General features: G+C 27.8%; 1 protein-coding gene and 1 long non-coding RNA gene across 4 annotated transcripts in view; one reads left to right on the top strand and one right to left on the bottom strand.

Moving 5' to 3' along the window:
- The window catches only part of LOC100206710 (FYVE, RhoGEF and PH domain-containing protein 2), a 63,430-nt gene that overhangs the window by 3,565 nt on the left and 34,390 nt on the right, over positions 1-25,475 (bottom strand). For 2 of the 3 annotated variants that reach the window (XM_065800973.1, XM_065800974.1), the window contains exons 11-15: positions 22,609-22,689; positions 22,450-22,524; positions 19,355-19,586; positions 19,027-19,193; positions 17,376-17,544 (exon numbers count right to left, since the gene is read on the bottom strand). In XM_065800973.1, coding sequence (XP_065657045.1) covers positions 17,376-17,544; positions 19,027-19,193; positions 19,355-19,586; positions 22,450-22,524; positions 22,609-22,689 — 724 coding nt within the window. Of the gene's footprint in view, positions 1-13,837; positions 14,580-17,375; positions 17,545-19,026; positions 19,194-19,354; positions 19,587-22,449; positions 22,525-22,608; positions 22,690-25,475 lie in introns of those variants that run through there. The other variant, XM_065800975.1, reaches the window with a different exon arrangement.
- LOC136082830 (uncharacterized) lies at positions 11,253-12,547 on the top strand. The gene is made up of 3 exons (XR_010639751.1): positions 11,253-11,343; positions 11,428-11,445; positions 11,803-12,547. It is a non-coding gene; the product is annotated as an uncharacterized LOC136082830 (long non-coding RNA).

Raw genomic sequence — 25,475 nt, 5'->3', positions numbered from 1 at the left:
TCTGAAATTTAAGTTTACTAATAACAATTATAATAACTGATAATTGTTATTGTTTTTCCCATGCTTTTGTGATATGATTTAAACGACAGGCCTTTACTATATATCCTGTCTTGTTTTTCAATGATAATGATTAAAGAACTTCTTTAAATAAGACAGCAATTTTGTGAATTTTAAAATCCTAAAAATAGTTTGTATGCACTAATAACATAAATAATAATATATACCTATTTCTGTTAGAACTTTATTCACCGGTGACTTTATTTTTAACAGTCAGTTGATCATCTGACATGTACTGCTCGATCTTGTGGTGCAGTCAGTGATCACAGATTTCTCACACTTGTTAATGAGTTTTTCAATTGCCACACTTGATTTTGTAATTTTTGATACAACTTGTTTGATAGTTACACTATAATGTTCGTAAATTGGTTTCATAAGAAGCTGGAGCGTGTGAGCCATACAGGGCATTTGACAAAATGGAATATGTTCTGGCAAGGATAAATCAGTAGAGTCAAAATGAGAATGAGTGTCTTCCTCATTTGTTTTATGTTCAGACTTGTTAGATTCAGACTCATCAGATTTTATGACTACATGGTCTTCCTGTAATAGTCTGATGGCGTTAACCATATTAGACCTATTGTTTGAAACAACCAACATATCTTGATCTTCTCTAATTCCTCAATGGGTAAGACATTTTTTTAAACGTTCTGCAACGTGCTGATGTTGGAGTGCTGTCAAATTTAGGAAAACATGTAGTCTTTGATCAATGGTTGTGTCATAGAAACATGCTGATATTCCAAGGAACGATGCTGTGAGACTCTTTTTTGTCAAAACATTGAGACAAATTGTTACTTTGCATGATTTTAGAAGAAAACATTCGTTTATTCAACTATTCAATGCTGTAGATTTTACAATATAAAAATTAAAGTTAAAATTATAGCATTTAGTGTTGCAATTACTATAATTATAGGTAAATATGTGACTTAAGGTTTAAATAAGTATGTAATTTTTGTTAAATTAACGGTAATGTAAATTTCAGGAATTTACCATAACTTTGCTTTAAATTTCGGTATTTTTCCATAAATTCCGGTAATTTTACGTAAATCACGGTTAACCTAAAGTAATTTAAAAAACCGTGAAATAATAACTTCATGGTTATTTTTGGTTACTAACGTTGTTTATTGGTAATAATGGTTATATAAATTTTATTATTAATATTGGCTACATTTAATTGTAAGTTGCTTTGCATTATTTCTTTTATTTTGGGTCTCTAGGGTTATTTCATCCTTTTGATGCACTGATAAGAGTATATTTACTTTAGACAATCCACTGCACTATATAAAATTTAATCTTGACTAACCCTAAAATATCACAAATTTGGCTACTGGAAATTTCTACGCACTCTTATAGGCTAGTTTATAACATTTAAATATTGTTAAGCATTATTGAATTTAAAACACAATATTCTACAAATTTATTTGTTAATTACCTGGCACTTTAAATTTTGGATAAACATTTTTATCATCTTTCAAAATGACATCTGATCTAGCAATCCCAGTGGGTAGCTGGTATTGGCAATCATTTCAATCATGCAATCCTAACGCAGTTGATATTCACTTGATTTGGTTGGCTATTTCATTATTTGGCGTTCAAAGCACTCTGCTATTGTATGGATCTTTTTTTTTCCACTATTATGGAAAGATGTAGAAGCATTATCAACAATTTTATGATTTAAAAATTGTTTTTTTGCATCTTGTTTTTCACATTTCCTACCAGCCAACAACCTTGATAAACTCATTTTTTCATTGATTGGTTTTTAACTCTTTAGTATCTTTAAATATTTATATTTTTTTGTAACAAAAGATGTATCATTGACGCAAGAGTTTAACTCTAACAATACATTTAATCTTTTGTTATAAAAGAAATTCAGAGCATAGCAAACAAGCCAAAGACCAGAAGCATGTGACCAGATTGGTGGTCAGACATGTTCAACAACAATTAAGGAAGTGTGAATAAATTGTCAAAAATTTTTTTTTATTAAACTTGACTTTTGAATTCAATAATTTTTGTTCAGTAACAATAAATAATTTTACTTCTATTTTCATTTCTGATATTGATATTCAATCCTATTTCAGTTTTTGTTCTTCAAATAATTCCTAATTTCAATTTTCCATCACGTTAACAAAATTGATTATTTTAACAAAATTGATTATTTTAACAAAATTGATTATTTTATTATTATTAATTACTTTTAATTTTACTCAACCTTAACTTAAATACCACTGATATACACATATAAATATACATGTGTATTAGGGTAGGCCAAAAACAAAAAATTTTGAAAATTTAACATGTCTGCAAAAAAACGTGATCCTTTTCACATATGAATACAAACTATAAAAAAAAATTTGGAAAAAAATATCATTGAGTGCTGCCGAATTTGATTTGATTATTTTCATTTTTAGTCTAAAATATGTCAAAATAAAGATTTTGTAGGAAAGTGAAAAAAGATTAAATTTTTTATATCTATAGGAAATATTTGTTATTTGAGGCTGTTCATTTAATAGGGAACACGTTTTTGAACCTTTTTGGACTTCCCCCATGTATAATTTTGTGTTACTTGTTTATCAACTCCTCCCCCGCCCCCTCTTTTATGCGCAGTGCTATTATTGTTAAAAAAAAAATATCTCTAAGTAATTTTTTGCTAAAAATTTACTGATTCCCCACCACCACTAAAAATTCGATCCCCACCACGTCCCTGGTAGTACCGCGCTCAACTTGTTTCTCCGCGCAGCGGCCTTGTTCGTCAAGGTTCGTGTTTCGGAGTTATAGAGTTGAGAGAGGGTTATAACCACTATTAAGTAGCCTCCTCATCTTTAGTGGCCTTCCCGGCCTTGGGGAGGTGAATAACAAAAAAAAAAAAAAAAAAAAAAAAAAAAAAAAAAAAAAAAATATTCCGCTATAATAAGAATTGTAATTAAAAGGTTTTTTTCACGTCACATTGTAGCTAACCACCCTTTCCATGTGATATTTGGTGACACTTTCAATACCCCTCCCCCATATGGGGAGGGGTTTACCACAATACAAGTATTAACTGCTTTTATAACCCCTTTTTAAATCGTATATTGCCTGGATTACAGAAGAGTTATTTTATTTGGAATTTTTTTGGGGTCTAATTAAAAACAGAAAAGCTAATGAAAAAGTGGTTATTATTTATACTTCTAGATCATTAAATAATTCTATATCATTAATTGGTGCATCGCAAGCCTTTGACGCTTCAAACATATTATATTCTATATATATAATATTCTAGATACACCCATATCCCTCGTATCACGCGGATCAAACATATATTATATATTCTATATTTTATATGTATAATATTATAGATACGCATATATCCCTCGTATGACGAGTATCGAACGTGTACTGTATACTGTATATATAATATTGTAGATACACATACATCCCCCCATAAAAAATAATATGAATTGATTGGACTAACCAATATTCATCACATGACCACGATTTGAACCACCCCGACTTGAAAGAGATATAGACCCCTCACATTATCCCATGAGGGGGCCACTAGTTCTTAGACCTCATAGCCCTATCTTTCAGAATCCCCGCAAATAACTACATAATAATATATCCTCCCTGACTGAAACAAAAAGTATCAAGAATCACACTAGGAACACCCATATTTTCACTAAAATAGGAACACCCACATTTCCACTAAAACAATAATAATTTTAAACTATAAACAAAAAATTGAAAAAACGAATATTTCCACCAAAACGGTACTAATTATAAACCAAAAATTGAAAAAACAAATACTCCCACTATAAACATATCATGTGCCACAACACAATATTGTATTTAATGGGTTGTAACATTCTCCCTTAAGTGTTCTCCACAAATCAGTCTAAGGTTGGGCTTGGCCCCTCACGGCTCCCTAAATCATATCATTAGTATGGCGGAGTCGACTACTGTGGTGTTAGCACAAAGACAAAGGGATAGTAATTAAATTAAGTTATGCACAAAATGAGTGAGTAGACTAAATCATGGAGACAGTATACATAAGAAAACTAAAACAGGGTATAAAACAAAAATTCCCACTAAAGCAGCTTGAATTATAAAATATTGGCAGTTTTAATTAGAAAATATTGGGTAAAACGATTCTCTCCACTAAAACGGTATTAACTCCACTAAAACGGTATTCTCTCCACTAAAACGGTATTAACAATCTGCTTCATGTCCTGCTGCCTTGTAGGATATGCCTTTTTAGGCAAAGGCTAGGAGATGCCAACTCCGATTTAAAACACCCCCTGCCTTGGGGCTCTTGGTTGAGTAAAGGCTAGAGATGGTGTCTCGATAAAAATACTCATCTTGGGCAGATGTTAAATGCACCCGGCTACTGTCTTGTAGAAGGCCTCCTAGGCAAAGACTTAAGGGGTAAACAGATTTCTATCTGTTGACCAGCCTCGCACCCCTTCTTCATCTATTAGGCTGGCGCAGATGTATTTTTAATACATTGTTTCCAGTGTAGGATGTTGAATGCTGGATCTTCTTGACTCAATGCATGGGTTTGCTTGTGTCACTGTTTTAATGACTAGGCAACTCATTCTATTATCTCCTAATGAGGGTACAGCTCTAAAACTCAGTTTTATGGTTCTGAGGCCGGCTGGTAGTCAGGTTTCCCGAACTCTGTGGTAGCTCTCAGAGAGGCTGATTCCATCAACAGCTGAAAAATATCAAAGTATTAACAGTGCCATGTTGCGCATGGATGGTGTCCCTGTTTGTACTTTTGGTGTGCATTGCGGAGGCCACATTTGGAGCCCTTTGTTACGGCTTAGGGTTTATTAGTAGTAATGAGGCATTTGCTTGGGCTATTAAACGGTGTTCTGAGTACTATCTATGCTTTGAGTCAAGTTCTTCAATCTAATTTAAAAATGAATAAAGTACCAAAAATTATAAAACACAAAAAACCATCATCATCACCAAGTTCTCTAAACCTATCATTCACTAATATTCGTGGTCTTCGAAGTAACTTTTCTTCTGTTGAGTCTTATCTCTTGCAAAGTTCACCAGACCTACTTGCTCTTTGTGAGACTAATTTGAGTTCGGCTGTCTCATCTTGTGATCTTAGTGTTGATGGTTATCTTCCTCTGATTCGTAAAGACTCCAATAGTCACATGCTTGGCCTGGGCATTTACATTCGTAAGAATTCACCTGTTTGTCGTGAAACTAGGTTTGAATCCACAGACTGTTCTTTCATGTGCTTTCGTTTAGCACCACTTCACTCTATTGCCTTTCTCTTTGTTCTATATCGCTCTCCTTCATCTCAAGACTGCACTCTTTTTGATGTTATTTCTGATCATATTGACCAAGCCCTCTCTCTTTATCCATCAGCTAATATAGTTGTTGTCGGTGACTTTAATGCTCACCACTCTGAATGGCTTGGCTCTAGTATCAGTGACTCTGCAGGCATTAAAGCCTACAACTTTTGCCTTTCTCAATCTCTAACTCAAATAGTCAACTTTCCAACTCGCTTTCCTGACAACCCTAATCATTTACCTTCTCTACTCGACTTATGTCTTGTTTCTGATCCTAGTCAGTGCTCAGTTTCTCCGCACTCACCCTTAGGTTCTTCTGATCACAGTTTGATCTCTCTAAAACTAATATCTCATTCTTCTTCATCACCTGAATCCCCCTATTACCGAACCTCTTTCAACTACAGTAAAGCTGACTGGGATTCTTTCCGTGACTTTCTTCGTGATGGCCCTTGGGTAGAAATCTTTCAGCTTCCTGTCAACAAATGTGCTTCTTACATAACTTCGTGGATTCAGGCTGGCATGGAATCTTTTATTCCCTCTCGACGATTCCAGGTCAAGCCTCACTCTCCTCCATGGTTTTCCTCGCACTGTGCTGCTGCGATTGCCAATCGAAACCGTTACTTCCATATTTATCAGCAAAACTATTCTCCAGAAAACAGGCGTCTGTTTATTACTGCTCGAAACAATTGTAAAAAGGTTTTGTCTAACGCCAAAACCCGCTATTCTCAGGTCATGAAATCTCGTATCTCATCTCAAAAATTAGGCTCTCGTGACTTCTGGAGAATCTTTAATAATATCAATAATAAGGGCAAATCTATAATTCCACCTCTCTTGTATGGTTCAGACTTTGTCACCTCACCTAAAGACAAAGCTGAATTGTTTGCTAAAAACTTTTCATCAATATCATCTCTTGATTCCACTAGTTGCGTTCTACCTGATATTGCCAACAAACAGGTTGATCCTTTGCTTGACATTCATATCACTCCAGCATCTGTATCTAAAGTGATTTCCTGCCTAGATTCTTCTACAGCTTGTGGCCCGGACAACATACCTGTTATTGTCTTGCAGAAGTGTTCTCCGGAGCTGTCGTCTATACTCTCAAAACTATTCAACAAGTGCTTATCAGAGTCTTGCTTTCCAGCCTGCTGGAAAGCCGCATCTGTTATCCCTATCTTCAAAAATTCTGGGGAGCGATCTGATTCGTCTAACTACCGTCCCATAAGTCTTCTTCCCATCATAAGCAAGGTTTTTGAATCTTTAATTAACAAACACTTAATTTCTCATCTTGAATCTAATAACTTACTTTCTGACCATCAATATGGATTTCGATCTTCTCGTTCTACAGCTGATTTGCTAACAGTAATAACTGACAGGTTTTATCGTGCATTAGATGAAGGTGGAGAGGTTAAGGCCATCGCTCTTGACATTTCAAAAGCGTTTGATAAAGTTTGGCATGCTGGTCTTCTCTATAAGCTTTCTTCTTATGGTGTATCCGGCAACATCTTTAAGATCATTGAATCCTTCCTTTCCAATCGTAGCATAAAAGTTGTCCTCGATGGACAACACTCTTCTTCTTATTCTGTAACTTCAGGGGTTCCTCAAGGTTCTATCCTTGGCCCTATACTCTTTTTAATTTACATTAACGATCTTCCAGATATTCTCACATCTAAGGTGGCATTGTTTGCTGATGATACTACCATTTATTCTTGTCGTGATAAGAAACCAACACCCTCTGATTGCTTGGAGGGGGCATTTGAGCTTGAAAAGGATCTCACTTCTGCTACAGCATGGGGCTCACAGTGGCTGGTGAACTTTAATTCAGATAAAACTCAATTTTTTTCAGCCAATCGTTATCGCAATAATTTAGATCTTCCTATATTTATGAACGGTGATGTACTCGATGAGTCACCTACTCTTCATCTTCTAGGATTAACTCTTACTTCCAATCTTTCTTGGAAACCATATATCAAATCAGTTGCAAAATTAGCATCTGCTAAGGTTGCATCTCTTTATCGAGCTCGTCACTTTCTTACTTCGGATTCAATTCTCTATCTCTATAAATCTCAAATCCGGCCTTGTATGGAATACTGTTGCCATATCTGGGGCGGATCGTCTAATGATGCCCTTTCTCTTTTAGACAAGGTGCAAAAACGCATTGTAAACATAGTTGGACCTGCTCTTGCAGCCAACCTCCAACCATTATCACATCGTCGTAATGTTGCTTCTCTTTCTCTTTTCTACAAATACTATAATGGGCAGTGCTCTAAAGAGCTAGCGTCTCTTGTGCCATCTACTAAAATTCATTCTCGTGTTACTCGTCATTCAATTAAGTGTCATCCTTTTTCTGTGACTGTTCCTAAGTGCTCCAAAAATGCTTATTCGTCTAGTTTTTTTCCTCGAACATCAGTTCTTTGGAATTCGCTTCCTTCATCTTGCTTTCCTGATTCATATAATTTGCAATCTTTTAAGTCATCCGTCAATCGTTATCTTGCTCTACAATCTTCATCTTTTCTCTTACAGTAACTTCCAACTTTAATTAGTGGCTGCTTGCAGCCTTGTTGGAAGCGAAGATGTTTAAAAAAAAAAAAAAAAAAAAAAAAAAAAAAAACAATTAAATAAAAATTTGGAAAACAAATCTTTCAACTATAACGGAAAATTCTATAACGGAACAACATAAATTGAAAATTAAGGAAAACTAATACTTCCACTAAACCGGTATTAATTATAAACTAAAATACACGAACATTCCTATTAAACCGGCATTAATTATAAACTAAAAATAGGAGAAACGAATATTTCCACTAAAACGGAATTAATTATAAATAAATAAATTGATATTATTTATAAAGCTTAAACTAGGATAAAACAAAGGTTTAAACGATATCAACTATAAACTATAAACTAAAATATACAGTAACCATAACTTAGAATCTCCAGAAAAAATGAATATTTCCACTATAAAAATTAACTATTAATTGTAACGCATTTATTTTCGGGTAACGTCAACTAAATAATCAGCCCAGAAACTTCAAAACACAATAATCAAAACAACGTACAGAACACTTGAAGGACACTTACCGCACACAGAACTGGACATTGAATCATATTCCCGCTCTGAAATTCACTTCTCAATACTGGACACCTGTCCGAATATGGTAATTTACCTTGCACTCTCTAGCACTTATGTAAAATTTCTCTTCTCTTCCCTCAAAACTACAACAGCCTGATGTGTTCCAAATAAGTGGTGGAACTCTAATAGCTTCCACTGCGAAACAATAGCAAAATGTTAAAATGAATTAAATTTTATGACTGCTAAAAAAATAATTAAGCATAAAACATCTTCATTTCTTAAAAACGAATGGAAAGATGAATATAATTATAGAATTAATAAATTTAGTTGCTTTCTTAAAAAATATATTAGTGTTATGATACGTGCTTCTTCGTTTTTTTTATTAACCTTGTTTTTTAAATTATCTTTAAACACATCAAGCTAACTATGTTGTTTGAAAATAACAAGTTATTTTATTTTAAATCTAAAATCTTTAAGTATCGTAAAATTTCATGGTATTTAATTATATAAAAAAGAATTTTAATTACATTTCTTTTTGTACCTAAACTTTATGATTTAGCGGCTGTTACTTATGCAAAATATTTAGAAAAAAAAGAATAATTCGAATCAAAATACAACAAACAAGTTAAAATAGATAAAACACTGCTGCATGCTGCAGTAGATTGTTGCTTACATTATTTTTAAATAAACAAGAATGCGTCACGTGTATTGTTTGTTTACATGAAATACAATAGAAATATGCCGTCATTTGTAAATATTATGTCGAACAAATAAAAAAACGGAACAGAAGTAATGGAAGTTTTGTGTTTTGGATTTATTCATATAACTGAAACTTAAAATGAAATTCGGCAGAACTTAGAGATGAGCTACATAAACACTTTCATAACAAAAAATGATTTTTATAGCAAAAGGAACAATATTTTATGCAGCTACTAGAAAAATTGATACTTTGAAAAATATATGTGGGACTGTGGCCTACCCTCTTGTGTATATTATTACTATAATAATAAATTTTATAATTTTTTTTTTTTTCAAAATAAATGTAACTTCAATAAAAAATTTAAAAAAAAAAGGTAATAAGTTAACAACCAAAAAAAAACAAAAAAAAAAAAAACAAAAACAAAAAAAAAAACAAAAAAAAAAAAAGAAAATTTATAAAAAATATAAAGTGTAAAACAATCCTGATAAATCAATTATTTTATAGGTAATATTTCAAAATCATTCTTACAGTTAAAGATATTTTTGAATATAATTAATTAAATAAACAATGATGTGCTTTGAAACTTTCTACTTCTGTGCTCTGTATTTATTTTTGTATGAATTTTTATTATTAATGTATTATGTTTTAAATTTATTAGAATTATAATTTTAATCATACAATGCAATTACCTTTGGTATTCTATTTTAATCATGCAATGCAATTATCTTTATTATTCTATTTTAAATCTTAATATGAATACTGTAACTTAAATGTTAGTGTCGTTTCACTTTCGTTTTTAATAAAGTAGTTTCTAAGCTTTCCTAAAAGCGTTTCTTTACTCCACGCGGTCTTTCAAGCAAGGTCTGCAAGCGGATTAGAGCAAATAAATTTTTAGCTTCAAGTGGAATTGATGTTGTTCATTGTTTAAAAACTAAAATTTGTTTGTTGCTGGTTGTTTTTATTTTTCTAATTTTTATAGCCTGTTTTTTTTTAGAAGAAGTAGTTAGAACTAAAATGACTGGTAATATAGTTTTTTTTAGTACAATGTTCCTTTTTTAGTAAAGTCTTTCAGTGTTTTCTTTAGTCTTTTTAGAACATTTTAAGCAAGTATTGTTTTACTTTTTAGAGCAGTTAGAAGGAGCTGAAGGCCTTTTTAGTAAGTTCAAGTTTATTTATAGTATATAGTAGTTTATTTATAGTTTATATTAGTAAGTTTATTTATAGTTTATATTAGTTAAAGTTTATTTATGGTTTATATTAGTAAGTTTATTTATAGATTATAGATTAGGATTAATGAGAATAAAAAATTTTTTTAGACAGGCAAGCTGACAGCAACTTAAGTAAGTTTTATCATTTAGATTTTATTTGAGTACAAATGTTGCATTAGCAATTTTATTGTATATAAATTTATCTCAATTTTTATTTTTAGACAGACAGATAGAACTCAGTAAGGACTTTGATGGCTTTTTTAAATATATTTTTAAATCATTGAATATGTTTTATATATTTTAATAAACTTTGTCATTTAGGTGTGGTATCATCAGCTGGTGTATCAGCAAGTAGTAATGTCTTTTATTTTATTTTTATTTTATTTTAAAAAAGAATCAATAAATATTGTTTATTTAAACATAATCGCCAGAATTAGATAAAATAGCTTTTTTATTTAATATTTTTTTATTTAGTTATAACTTCAGTTGCATCAGCCACAACAGGTAACTTAGTACATTTATTTTGATACTTGAATTACCTTTGATACTTAAATTTTCAAGCAATAAATATTGTTTATTTCAACATTATTGTCAGGATTATATATATAAGCTTTTTATTTGATAATTTATTTTAGTTGCTTCTGGATTAACTTTAAGTAATGGTAACTCATTAATTCATTTTTTATTATAGATAAATGTAGATAGAAAAATGTAAGTTGGAAATTTTTGTAGATTTGAGAGCAGTAAGCTTTTTTCTAAAGGTTCTTTCTATTTTTGGATTAAATCCACTATCACTATGTTTGTTCTATTTTTATATAAAGTACTTTAATAATTTTTGTCATTTTGGGGTTTTTACTTTTCAGTTTTTTATTTAATAAAAAAACAAGCAATAAATATCATTTTTATTTAGCTTCGTCAAATTCATCATCCGGTAACTGAATAATTTTTTTTTTGTAGTTTTTCACTTGGGTAAAACACTTTCAAAACATTATAATAGCGTCTTAATTTTTTTAGATAGCAATGAAGTAATAAGTAAGTTTGATTTTATTATTTAGATTTTCTTTTTACTTTTTTTAAAAAAATAGATTAAGTTAAAAATATTTTTTTATATTTTAGATCTGAATCAACAGCTTGGTAAGCAAGAGCATATTTTATATATAAATAAAGATATATATCTTTAATTGTTGGTTATATTTGAATATAATTAATTGTTAATATATATATATATATATATATATATATATATATATATATATATATATATATATATATATATATATATACATATATATATATATATATATATATATATATATATATATATACATATAAAATATATTATATATATATATATATATATATAAAATATATTAAAGATTAGACTGTTATATTAAAAATTAGCTTACTAATATTTAGAACCTTTTCAGAAATTTCTGAAATTGAATTGTTGGTTAAGTTTCTTTTTCAATTTTTTTTTAATTTTTTTTTTAGTTCTCCTTCAAAGGCGAGTGGGTATTTTAGGCATACTGTTCTTAATTTAGTTTGTAATTTAGTTGAAACTATTAATACTTTGATAAAATCTTCACAACTTTTTTAAATATTTTTTTAAATTTTTCTTACTTATGTAAATGTACTTATGTTATGTACTTATGTAAAAAAATTCAAATGTTCATATATTTGCAAATTTTTTCCATGTAGATGAGTTGTAAAATGACAAAGGTGAAATTTCATTGAAAATGTCTTTTGTACGTGTTTTATTTATCTTTTAGCAAGCAAGAAGAATATTTAGGTCTATGTTTTTTTTGCTTTTGTTTAGATAAAACACCAAACGGTAATTATAAGTTCTCAATTGCTATAATATTTGCTTGATTATAAGTAATACATTTTCTTAATTATAATTTTGCTCCATCAGTTAAAATTAAAGTTTTAAAACTATTATTTTTGGAACATACATATGAAGATTATAAAGCCTTTTGGCAAAAGAAGCCCGGACCTTTGACTCATCGGTCATTTCAGAGGTGGATTCAGTATGGGGTCTGACCACCCATCATTTAGATAGGATGGCCAATACCCCTCATACAGGGGTAATTAAAAACTTTCATATCTACAATTAAATATCCGGAAGGATAATTAAAAACTTTTATATCTACAATTTAAAAAAATGTTATTTGTAGACATGAAAGCTTTTGTGTGTATATATATATTTATTTTTTGTAAATAAATTTTGTTTTTTCTTTTGTGTACAGTGTGTTTGCATAGATATATATATATATATATATATATATATATATATATATATATATATATATATATATATATATATATATATATATATATATATATATATACATACATACATATATATATATAAATTTTTTTTTGTAAATAATTTTTGCTCTCCTTCTACAGTAAGTGTAGGGTAGATTAGGGTAATATGAGCACCTTATGCGGAAATTGGAATATTTTCATATATAATTATGCTGGATCCAAAATTTTTGCGAATAATCAATTTTAAGGGATCCCTATTCATGATTCACTTAGATATTTGGGCGCCCGAAATTTTTTATTAAAAACACAGAGATTTTAAAAAAGTAGCAAAAGTGCTCATATTACCCACACCACTTGGTAATATGAGGACTTTAAATTAGCTCAAAAAAATAACATTAATTAAATTAAAAAATACCAACCTGACAAATAGAAAAATTTTTTTTTTATCAAAAACATAATCTAATTTTTGGCATAAACTTAAATTTAAAAAAAAAAGAGCTTATATCTCCTACTTCTGTTTTTTAAATATAATTTGCGTTGCATAATTTATGGACAATCCCTTACTGTTATATATTTACTGTCTGTTGTCTGGCCTTTTATAGTTATATGTATATAGAAAACTTGTCTGTTAATATTTATTGTAATGCGATCCTACAAATATCTTAAGCTATTTGCTAATGCTTTGCGTAATTGTTGTGATTTATTGTTGTAATGTTTTGTGTTGATAGACAGCTTATCTTATGTTCCCGTTAGTGTCTATTGTTAAAAATGATTACAGGTAGTTTCACTGACTGCTTTTAATTATTCACTAAAAGCCAAGATAACATTTAATATTACTACAGTACAATTTTTATACCTCATATTAATTTTTTTTTATCTTCATTGTTATTAATAATTTTGCTCTTTGAATGAGATTAGTTAAATGAGTTGGGTTTTCATTAAAAGATATAGGTTTTAAAATTGAACACCATTGTCAAAATGCTCTGGGTTAAGTAGTTATTAAAAATCGGGTTTCTATTTTGTTCTTTTTTAATTTTTACTAATTTACTTTTCTTTAACTTCCTACTAATATGGAATCACGTACATTTTTAAATATATATTTAATCATTGCCCCTATCGGTAATAATTATTTTTAATTATTTTAATATGGTTTTCTTTACAATAGGCTATGCTTGGCTCCTCGGTCCTGAAGATGGCGGCTGATATAACTGATTTTGAAAAGTGCCTTCAACGTTAATTGTTTTTTAAGAAAAATATGTTTTATAAAGGGTTTTTTTTATATATATATATTTTTGTTACATATTTAATTACATATCGTGTATACAAATTTGTTTAAAAAAAAAAAGTAAACACAAGTTTATATATACTTTTTACAACTGTTTTATAATCTATTACAACTGTTTTATAATCTAATACAACTGTTTTATATGGTTTTAACATCTGCTTTATAATCTTTTCAGCTCATTATGGTGGGTGAATAAAAAAAGCAACTGCTTTTACTCAGCACTTTTAGACTAATAGCTCACCTTTATGTGAATATATTGATCGATTCAAATTTGTATTCACGAAAAACGTAATAATTACTTCAATAATGTTGAGTAAAAGCAATTGCATTCTTGAATAAAATAATTTCTTTTCATACAAGTTTACAAGTTATATATTAATAAGTTATATTAAAATACAAGTTAAGGTATAACTTTTGTGAATATTTATTTTTTAAGCTTCACTCATCACTCTTAGCAAAATAAAGAAAGGTTTAAAAAAAAATTAGAAACTACTCAGCTAAAAGCAAAATTAAGAGGAAAGAAAGGAAAAATATATTCCGGATATTTTACCTAAACAATTTTTTGCAATTTTAAAATAAGACTTGGATGATCTATGCATATAAATCATATCATATTTTAACAAAACGATTTTGTTGTGATTTGCGCATTTAATGTTCGAACGTTGCATAATAAATGGTAAACTGTATCTTTAATGAAGCTAACAGTTTTGTTTAACTAGGAAGCCAAGAAAAATAAAAGTAAGCAGAACTAAAAAAGTATTAATAAATTTATGTTTCATTAGAGAAAACAAATAAAAATTAAATTGTTACAAATAATTTATTTACTAAAAATACGTATTACAGGTTGCCTACTGCTAGTATGATATTAATAATTATAATAAAGTCTTCAAAATTATTTTTCTTCTTAATGATCCATATTCTATACCTCTATGCATTTAACCTCTACTGTTATTATCATATCTCTATTATTTAACATGATTATTTTTAAGTATTCTAAACATGTTTAAAATGATTCAATTGTTTTTAGTGTAGACCAAGTTGCGTTGTTCAAGCTTCTTAAAAAAGTTAAATTCATATGTATATATGAATTTAATACAAAAAAACGTGCTAGAAAAACGTACTATAAAGTGACAGTTGTGTTAAGGCAACTATTTCTTGTCACCTTAATGTTTCTGACTCAATTTTAATGGCTTTTTGCTTGCGCATTAAAATTAAAACTTTACCATTGGTAATTTAGTGATGACAAACCATTGGAGGCCACTTTAGTAGGAATATATATATATATATATATATATATATATATATATATATATATATATATATATATATATATATATATATATATATATAAATATAAATATAAATATATATATATATATATATATATATATATATATATATATATATATATATATATATATATATATATATATATATATATAAGATTTGCAAAGCAATTGAGATACAGCGTTTGCAGCACTCAAGGTCACAGGAGAAATTCTTAAATTGCAACATTGGTAATTTAGTGATGACATCAACCACTTTTTCTTAATTTTTTTTTTAAACAAGTTTAAATCTGTTGCAATGACATCATTTTTGATTTAATTTTATAAAAGTTTATGAATTTTTTTCAGTTTGATAATGGCTTACACTACATTAGCCAAAATATCACTATAAAATATATATATACTAATAAAAAAACATATAACCAAATATGATGTAGTTTTTTATCAATAAATACATCAGTTTCTCACTATATGCGCAATTAATACATCAGTTTCTCACTCATTTATATTTCTTTTACTTCAACGTGGAGAAATTAACACTTGCCTTGATCACTTTTTCTCATAAATAATGAAAACACTCTTCTGAAAATACAGAGAATGCAGGTGGTGCTAGTAACTTAAGTGCTAACTCTTTTAGCAGTGGAAAATTCTCTTCACATTTCTTATTATTTAAAACGCGATCATTTCTTTCTATAATCAAGTGATTAAAAAAAACATCAACTTCATTAAGCAGCTTTTAAAAAGGAGATTTCATCAGAATTCAATAGATATTGAAATTTCTTGTGCAGCTGAAGAAAATTCAATATTAATTTTTTTTCCCTTTTCATACAATTTACAATGAGTTTTTTTGGCGTGATTCTGCAGCGGAGTTATGCAAAATGACTTCTGACCAGATTTATTACATCCCCTGTATACCTGCTTTCCACACAGAATGCATACTGCTATGAAATCACAGTTATCATTATTTTGAAAAGTTTCCAAACAAAACTCGTTATTTTGAAGGTTTTCACAGTAATATTTTGTCATAATAAAATACTTATACTTTAAGTTTTGAATAACATAATCCGGCCGGATAATTTTTAAATATCCAGGTATTCAATATCCGGTTGGAAAATAAAAAAATGTTAATGTATATATAAAATCATAGCATATTTATGCAACAAATTGTTATCATATTTTTGTTACTTTATTTAAATATAAATTTTCAGAAAAAGAAGTAAAAATGAAGAATAATGAAAGAGAAGACTGCTGGCTTATGCCAAATCCTCAGTCGATGTAGCAGGACTCTGCTGTTAGTCAGGCTATTTGTCAGTTAATGTTTGTACTGAAGCCCCCGGCAGCAGGCTATTTCAGTATGACATCAGACTGCTCACCTAAACCAGCAGTATAAGATATCTATATATATATATATCTATCTATCTATATATATATATATATATATATTGTTTCTCCGCGCAGCGGCCTTGTTCGTCAAGGTTCGTGTTTCGGAGTTATAGAGTTGAGAGAGGGTTATAACCACAAATAAGTAGCCTCCTCATCTGTAGTGGCCTTTGGGCCTTGGGGAGGTGAAATAACAAAAAAAAAAAAAAAAAAAAAAAAAAATATATATATATATATATATATATATATATATATATATACGACAGATAATATGAAAGGATGCAATTTCAGAGTATATTTTATGCGCTTTGATTCTTAAAATATGTGCTTTTTTTCTTTAATTTCTCAAAATATGAAATTTTTTTAAAAAAGAAGAAAAAACTAAAATTAATATAAAAAAAAATTTGCTGCCCCAAAAACCCAAACCCTCAGTCAATGTAGAGGTATGTCCTTGAATGTTCTACCTATATTGTCAGTAAATGTATGTACTGAAGCCTCCACAGCTACCTAATTCAGCATAACATCATCAGCTTCACTCATATATGTACGTGTATATATGTGTGTGTGTGTGTGTGTGTGTGTGTGTGTATATATATATATATATATATATATATATATATATATATATATATATATATATATATATATATATATATATATATAAATATATACATACATACATACAAACATATATATATATATATATATATATATATATATATATATATATATATATATATTTATATATATATATATAGAGAGTTATATATAACAATATTTGTAACTAAGTTGGTGAAAAAGTCTCATAAAGGTATAAGTATTTTCAAAAAAATTAACATAATTACCTGAGAATGCAATAGATTGTCTAGGAAGATCTGATTCTTTATCATCGGGAAATGATTCCGGGTTAATGTTTGGATTCAACTTTTTAAAACAAGAATAACATAATCTCTGAAGTTGATTACCAGCATATGCAAGAATCGAGCGATAATTTGAACATTTATCACAGATCACCTAAAAATTTTAAAATCAAATCACATTAGTGTTTTCTACAAAGCAATTCAAAATAAAAACATATCTTTTTATTTCGTACAAATTTATTCTCACAAAAATTATAAGATATTGAATTAATCTACAAAATTGACAGCACATGCTTTTCGCTAATCTAAATGCCAAACAGCCCTGATTGAAAATGTAAAAGGGATGGTATCTGCATATAACAATATATAAATGTTATTAGGGAAACCTTTAAACTAGAAAAACCATCAAAATCAAGAGATATAGCAGGTCTTGTTAAGAAGCGTTACACCCTTATTAACTATGTGTTAGGTCATTTACGTTACGCCAAAACTTTTTTCAATTAGATTATTTAAACAGTCTTTGGAAATAGTTTAAGCAAAAAACATAAAGCAGTAAGCATGTTGTAAAAAACGCTTTCACCACAATTGTGAAATAAACTTTTTTTTAAGATAAAAAAACAGACTTTTTTCGACTTTCCGTTTTAAAAAAATTTTAATTTAAACTTATTTTATTATATTCAAATTAGATTTATTATTAAATAATAGTAAATTTAAATTTATTTTATTAAATTTAATTTAAATTTTTAATTTAAAAAATCAAAATTCTCAGTTTTACAACATTTTTACAAACTTTTAAAACTTTCAAACATGTTAAAGAAAACTTTTTTTTATCAAATCTAATTTATAGTTCTCAATAATATTTTTTATTCAGTTACTAAAATATTAATATACGAAAGTGCTTAATGCACTTACAACTGTATATATGAATTACCTGATATTAATAAACTTTATGTAACAAATTCATGAAAAGATTTTTTTAGTTTTGAAATTGCTAATGAACAAGAGTGTTGTTTCATTATCATTAAGTTTTTAGATTAATCTTAGAATGAAATGTAGTAGGCAAAGATTTTGTTAAAACCAAAATGTTAGAAAAAAATTGTTTATTTACAATTGGGTACTTTAAAATACACAACTGACGCAATTTAACTTTTAACAATATAAATATGCATATTGAGTAAAGTTAAATTTACTAGCTTTGCGCTTTTCTGTTACGTAACAAAACAAAAAAGTATAGGTAGTATTTTAGGAAAAAAATTGATAAATTTTGAATTAATTTTTCTGATTTTTGCAAAGACTATTGCAGTTTTTCTGTAACTTATTGAGACCATGGAAAATTCAAGAGATTTAACCTAAAATTCATTCTTATTGTTACAAATAAATTTTTCAAAACTTATCTAAAATTAATGTAATCAGCATTTTCCTCTGAAAAAGAGAAGCTTGCTGTTATAGTATATAAGAAAGTGGAGCATCAAAAATTAGCAAGCATCCAAAAGGTTAGAAGAAGGATGTGAAAACAAAAACTTAATGGCATATTCTCCCTTGCCTTGAAAAAGTGAACTTGTTTTTAAAATCAAAATTAAATATAAAAAGATCTCACTGTTATCATAGAGAAATATTTATTAAGAACTTTACATACCCTTCCGCAACCGCGACAATGGTGCTTTCTGTAAATAAGCCCAAATTTTAAGGTACATAACATACACATTGTTACATCCTCATCTTTAACCCACAATGGAGCTTTCTGACCAACAATATCATTACTAATTACTTCATCATTTTCTAATGCTTTGCAAATCAATGTACCTAAAATTATTTCAACAAAATATGTATAAGTGTTAAAAGAATTAAAACTTATTTTAAAACTAAAATGTATTTACAAGGTTATTGATTATAACAATGATACTTTATTTATATATAAAACTTGTATTGATTATAAGATTATTTATTAAATCCTGGTAACTAACCTCTCTTATTGTCAATATCATCAACAGCATTTTTAATTGCTGAGACCCATTCTTCTTTTTCTTCATGTGTGTTGGCAATCAAATCAAGTATACGCTGTCGACTCTGGATTCTAAAAGAATTTTCTGGAAGCGTATCATCTTGAACGATATTAAGACCAATCAGATCCATGATTTGGCGAACTCTTAATTTACCAATAGTCGACTCACAGCAACAAAGCAGAAGATCGCTAAACTAAAATATAAATAAGCCATAGTTATTTCGACATCCATATTTCAAATAAACCAAACAAAAAAAAAGACTGATTTTAGCTGAACTTAATTTAAAGCAACCACAAGTATTAGGGTGTGACATCCGCCCCTTATATTCTAAAAAAGATCTGTTTATATTCTTAAAACCTTCTATTGGTTCTCACTAGAAACTTTGTTAAACTTTTTCAAAACTTTTTTGGATTTAGGGGGAGCACCAGACCCTTGAACACATACCAGCTCCCTAATATTAAATTAAAAATTTTTTTTTAAAGTATGTATGTTGGGTATCAAAAGAAGCGAATTTATATAAAAATTTAAAAAATAATAACATTATTAAAAAATTATTATTTTAGAGTTTTTTGCAGAAAAATGACATTTTTTAACCTAAAAATGAAAAAATTGTATTTTTTTGATAATCATTACAAAAAAAATCTTAAATATAATTTTTTTATAAAATGATTGTTATTTTTAAAATTAGACCCAACATGACATATTTTTGGAAAACTTTTTTTATATAATATTAGGGACCCTGTAAGTGTTCAAGGGTCCCTAATAAAGTTTTGAAAATTTTATTAGGGACCCTTGAACACTTACAGGTGTTCAAGGGTCCCTAATAAAATTTTGAAAAAATTTAACAAAGTTGCTTGTGAGAACCAACAAAAAGTTTTCATAATATGAAAAGATCTTTTTTATATAGGGGGCAGATGTCACACCCTAACAAGTATCTAACTACAACATATTGCATAATCTTGCAGTTGTTGGAGGCTGATAAAATAATATTACTCTTAAAATTTGAGGGACTTGAGATAAAGAATTACATGCTTGATTTAATTTTAAATACTTTTGAGATTTAGCAAAAAAATATCTTTAAAATACTGAATTGTTACAATTTATAAAATTAATAGTTTTTTAACATTTATGTTAATTAAACTAAATTTATAATAATTTGTTGACTGAAAATCTTAAAACCTTCATGCTTAACCACATTTACATAAAAATGTCAAATAATTTAATTCTGATTACTTGATTATTAAAAAAAATATATTTGGATAAAAAATATCATCATATGAATGTGAATGTTCTTTTGAAATACATGTTTTATGCACTTTAAAGTAATTTGGTTAAAATGACGCTGTGGCAATTCCTGAACCCATAAACATGTTGATATGCTTCCAATACTAGTTTTATCACTTGCTTTATACTCACTCTGGGAGTGAGAAGTCAGAAAACTTTAGTTTAGCGTTATTGTCAATTACATGTTGGACTTTTTTAACTGAAAAATGTTGCATTGTAGGGAGCTCTATTATTTCTGAAACACTGAGGTCAATCAACTCAAATTAAAATTAATTTTTAGAATTTACTTTAAATCTGTGTTTAAACTTTCTTTGTTTATTCTGTAGTTATAAACTAAGCTAATTATCACATTTAACATGTTTAAAAACATTAGCCTAAGATTTAGTATAGTTTAAATAATTTGTTATCATTATTTTTTACCATAACATAATATATGCTTTCAGGTATTATGCATAATGTAGTGTTTTTAATATTTTGCTTTTATAAGCTTTTTTATCCAATTTTATAAGAAGCCACTTTTTCAGAAACTGAACCAATTCATTTGCAACATTCAAATAAAAGTCTTTGATCACAACTATTACTATTACCTTTGGAATATAAACTATTGGATAACCATAAACTACTGGATTTTAAACTTGCTTTAACAAAAATTGAATTTTATTCTTAATTTCAGCATAACTTATGCAGATAGTCTGCTGAAGCTTTATGACTGAAATGTGTAACCAAGTTTTTTTTAAAGATCCTTTCACGAAAGTTCATTTTAACATAGCATGGATCCAATTAGGTATAGCTTTCTTTTAAAAATTCTTCTAACTTTGCTACTAAACCACTTCAGCAATACAGTATTGGTAGCAGTATCATCAAGAGGAACAGCCGGCATTCTTATACCTACACTTATATGTTCATGTCAAAAACTAACTGTTTTTCTAAAGAGAATAAGTCTGTAGCACCAGTCTTATTATTAGGTCATTAAAAGTCTCATTCTTAGCATAAGTTCATAGAGTGACATAAATTGTTACTTCTGGAAAATTTTAGACTTTGCTCATGCAGTTGTTTCTAGCTAGAATGGTTTTAAAAACAAATTTTTTCTCAGACCTTTTCAAAAACCAATCCTTCAACAAATATTAAGCAACTTCAAATCTTGTCTACCTCATGACCTTATTAAACAAATAATAACTCTGACTGTTTAAATATTTGTTGTTATTATTTTTATACCAAATAATAGAATATTAACCTTTAGAGTGCAGTAAGCTATGATTGTGGCTTTTAAAGCAATCTTCAAAACTATGACCTTTAGCACTAAAAGATTGGTTTGGGTAATTTATAAATCGTATCAATGAATAGTGCATAAATTTTCTTTCTTTTGATATACTATTTATATATGTTTTACTGTGAAAAAAATTTACATGTGTTTTACTGTAGTGATGGTTTTTTTATCTTTTTATATATTTTTGTTTTTTTAGTTGAATTTTTCATTTTGTTTAGGTGAACTTTTCTAAACATCTTTTACTTTTATTGAGCAGTTAATTTTTTATATGTTTTTAACTGTTAATGTTATTAAAAATTAAAACAACAAAAAACTTTTAGGGAAAAAAAGTTTTTTCAAGTTTCTAATGGTGATATGATAATAGATAATAAGTTAGAGAATGGTAGGTAATAATTTAGAAACTTGTTGAAAAACAGCTTTATACTCATTTTAATTTTTCATGAACATTGTTTGAGATTTCTATTCACAAACCAAATGACACATTTAATATCTAAAAAAAACTTACTAGCATGATAGTTCGAACATTTCTAGTACCACTTCGTGCAGCAAGTTTTGTTAATACTCCTTCTTTTAAAAACACCTATAAGAAATTCCAATCATTAGACATAAATAAAAAAAAAACTGCAAGATAAAAAGATAATAAAATAAATTAATAAAAGTGTACCCTGCTAGCAGTAACCAAACTTTCTCCTCTCAACCCATCTACAATGCGCTCTTGAATGTTTAAAAGAACTTTGAATTTATCCTATGTAAAAAAATATATATATACATATATATATTCATACAAGATATACAAGACTTTATTCACGAGTAAGTAGAATAAAGCAAAGTAGTTTTTTAGAAATAGTTGAAAAAAAACACAACAAATACTTTGGTACTTACAATAAGCATGTATTAGTATATACCTAATACTAGAATTGTTTTAGTATATACCAAAGAGGTCTCTTACAAAGTACGTACACAGGTAAGGAAGGAGACTTTATGGATGCACAGGTAAGGAAAATGTACAAATGCATATAAAGAGTACGCAAAAAGAGTACGCATATGTTTTTGTTCAATCGTTTAAAGACAGCAATTACTTATGCAATTTAACTATCTCTTATTTTCAATTGCTCCTAAAATTTTGTTTTTAAAACAAGAGTATCAAATTTCACAAATTTAAAAAACTGATATGTTATTTAGCATAGACGTGGCAAATTATTTAAGTAATTTTGTTTTTATTGTTTTAAAAAACTTATGGGAAAGGGGGGGCTTGATTTTGTAATAAATAGTGCATACGCACACAGGAAGGGGGTGGGAGGATTGTTGAAAGCATATAGGTGCGCACAAGGGCACATGCCTAAAACAGTGATTTTACTGTGTTATGGATGTAGTACTTTATGGATGCACCCTTTATGTAAATAAAAATACTTTATGGATGCCCCCTAATAAAAGTATTGCATTAGCATTAGTATTATGTACCAATAAATAAGGATCGGTATCAGAATCTGCTACTTTTTGCACAATCAGAATCCATATCAATCTTTTTTTATTAATTTACCAATTTTCCAACCAAAAGCATTTAAAAATTTTTATCCAGCATTATAATAATAAAATAAAAAATAAACTAAACTTTAGGCATTACTTAGAATTTTTTGGAAAAACGGTTTATATTGATTTTGTTTACAGGCAAATTTGTATATTTTTAAGAGGATGTTTATAAGCTTTAATTTAAAAGATGAATGTACTTATACTTTTATTACCATAGTATTGTGTTTAGAATAATTTTATTTTGCGTTGTTTTATTTTGTCATGCCCTCCAGCTTCTGTTGAAAGTGAACGATAGTTCAATAGTGGAAGATAAATTTATTCTCCACAATGAAATGCGTTGGGTATGGAAACAGAAGAAATGTTTATGTTTTCACATTACAATATTTGTATACACAATTTTTTATACTAAATACTGTTAAAGCTGCAATTGGTGCTTTTTTTTATAAACCTTAAAGTTATTATTTTCTTAGTATTTGATTTTGAAGTCTTTCATTTTGAGAAAATGTATATATTTTAAGTTAAAGTTTTTTTTAATTTGTTTTTTGCAAAGACTTTAAAATTCTAAGTAAACTACTTATATTAATACAATTTTCTTCTTTAAAATTGAAATAAAAAGCGTTCCTCTAAAATTGTATCTTTTTTTTGAAAATTTTCTTTTCATAGTTTAGGGCGCGACAAATTGACGAACATGAAAATGTTTTTTTACTTTTACTTAAGCAAACATAGGCATTTTCTCGAAATTTTTTAAAAACGAACGCATAACTCCAGCAATTTTTTTTCCAATTAATTGATAGTTTTTTATTTATAATAAAAATTTTTTTATAAATTTTATAAACTTTTTATTGTTTAAGTGAAGTAACATTCGTTTGCATACTAAAAACACTTTTAAAAGTTTTGGTAAGAATTTTTAAGTTTTATTGAAATACATATAATCTAATAGAACATATAGAATTATTTTGTTTAAAATAGTTAAATTATTATTATAGTAATAATATCATATTTTTAATAATATATACTATATTACTATTATATTATTTCAGTTATATTTAATATTATAAATGAAATATAATAATTTCATATTAAGTATTTAATAATAACTTAACATAATAACTTTTTAAATACTTGATACAATATTATTATTTTTAAAGGTTTAAAAAAGAAAAGTCAATACAACTTCTATTTTATTTTTAGTTCCCTTTTATTTTAATTTCCTCAAGCTTTTTTATAAGTATATAAATTTAACGAAATAAATAAGGAAAAACTCACTATTTTGTATTTATACAGATAACCATTTACAATCATTAAGTTATTGCATATTATTAAGGTCATTTTCCACAAGACAAGATTTTTTCGTCGATAAACATGTGCAGATAAAACATTTTTGCTAATATTGCTGATCAGTTCAATGCAGCAAAAAAAAAAGTCCATCGTTATGAATCATATTTAAATAGTATATCACATAAAGTCAACAGTAAAAAAAAGGTAAAGCACAATGTTTCTTTTAACTTTAATGAACAACAATAACAATAAACAAAATGCCCAACTTGATGTTCTTTTTTACTTAGAACTCACCCTGAATATTGGCAAGGATTAGCTAATTCATCAAATAAAAACGAATTTACTAATGCTGTTAATTCTGAAAGTTTCATTTCACAAGAAGGTTTATCTTCCTTTTAGAGTTGAACCATCTATTACTTCTTGCAGTAACAGTTTTTTAATAGAAGTGTTCCTATGAGAAGTTAGAATTTATTTTCTTAAACATTTAAAAAAAATATAATGCAGATATAAATCTAAAACTGTTTTTTATATTTATATATATATATATATTTCTTAAAAGCATACAGTGTAAACTTATAGCTGCCATTTTTTACTGATAACAAAAATATTAGCGCAAAAATAATGAGAAAATCAAAACGGCGTTTTGTCATGACTCAAAAATTTGCTTCATGCGATTTCTTTCTTCTTGTGGATTTGCATACACTTTGCAAATGCATGAAATAT

The sequence above is a fragment of the Hydra vulgaris genome, chromosome 07 (genome assembly GCF_038396675.1).
Source record: "Hydra vulgaris chromosome 07, alternate assembly HydraT2T_AEP".
In the NCBI taxonomy this organism is placed as follows: Eukaryota; Metazoa; Cnidaria; class Hydrozoa; order Anthoathecata; family Hydridae; genus Hydra; species Hydra vulgaris.
Note: the sequence above shows the minus strand (reverse complement) of the source record. Positions and strands in the feature narration are given on the sequence as shown.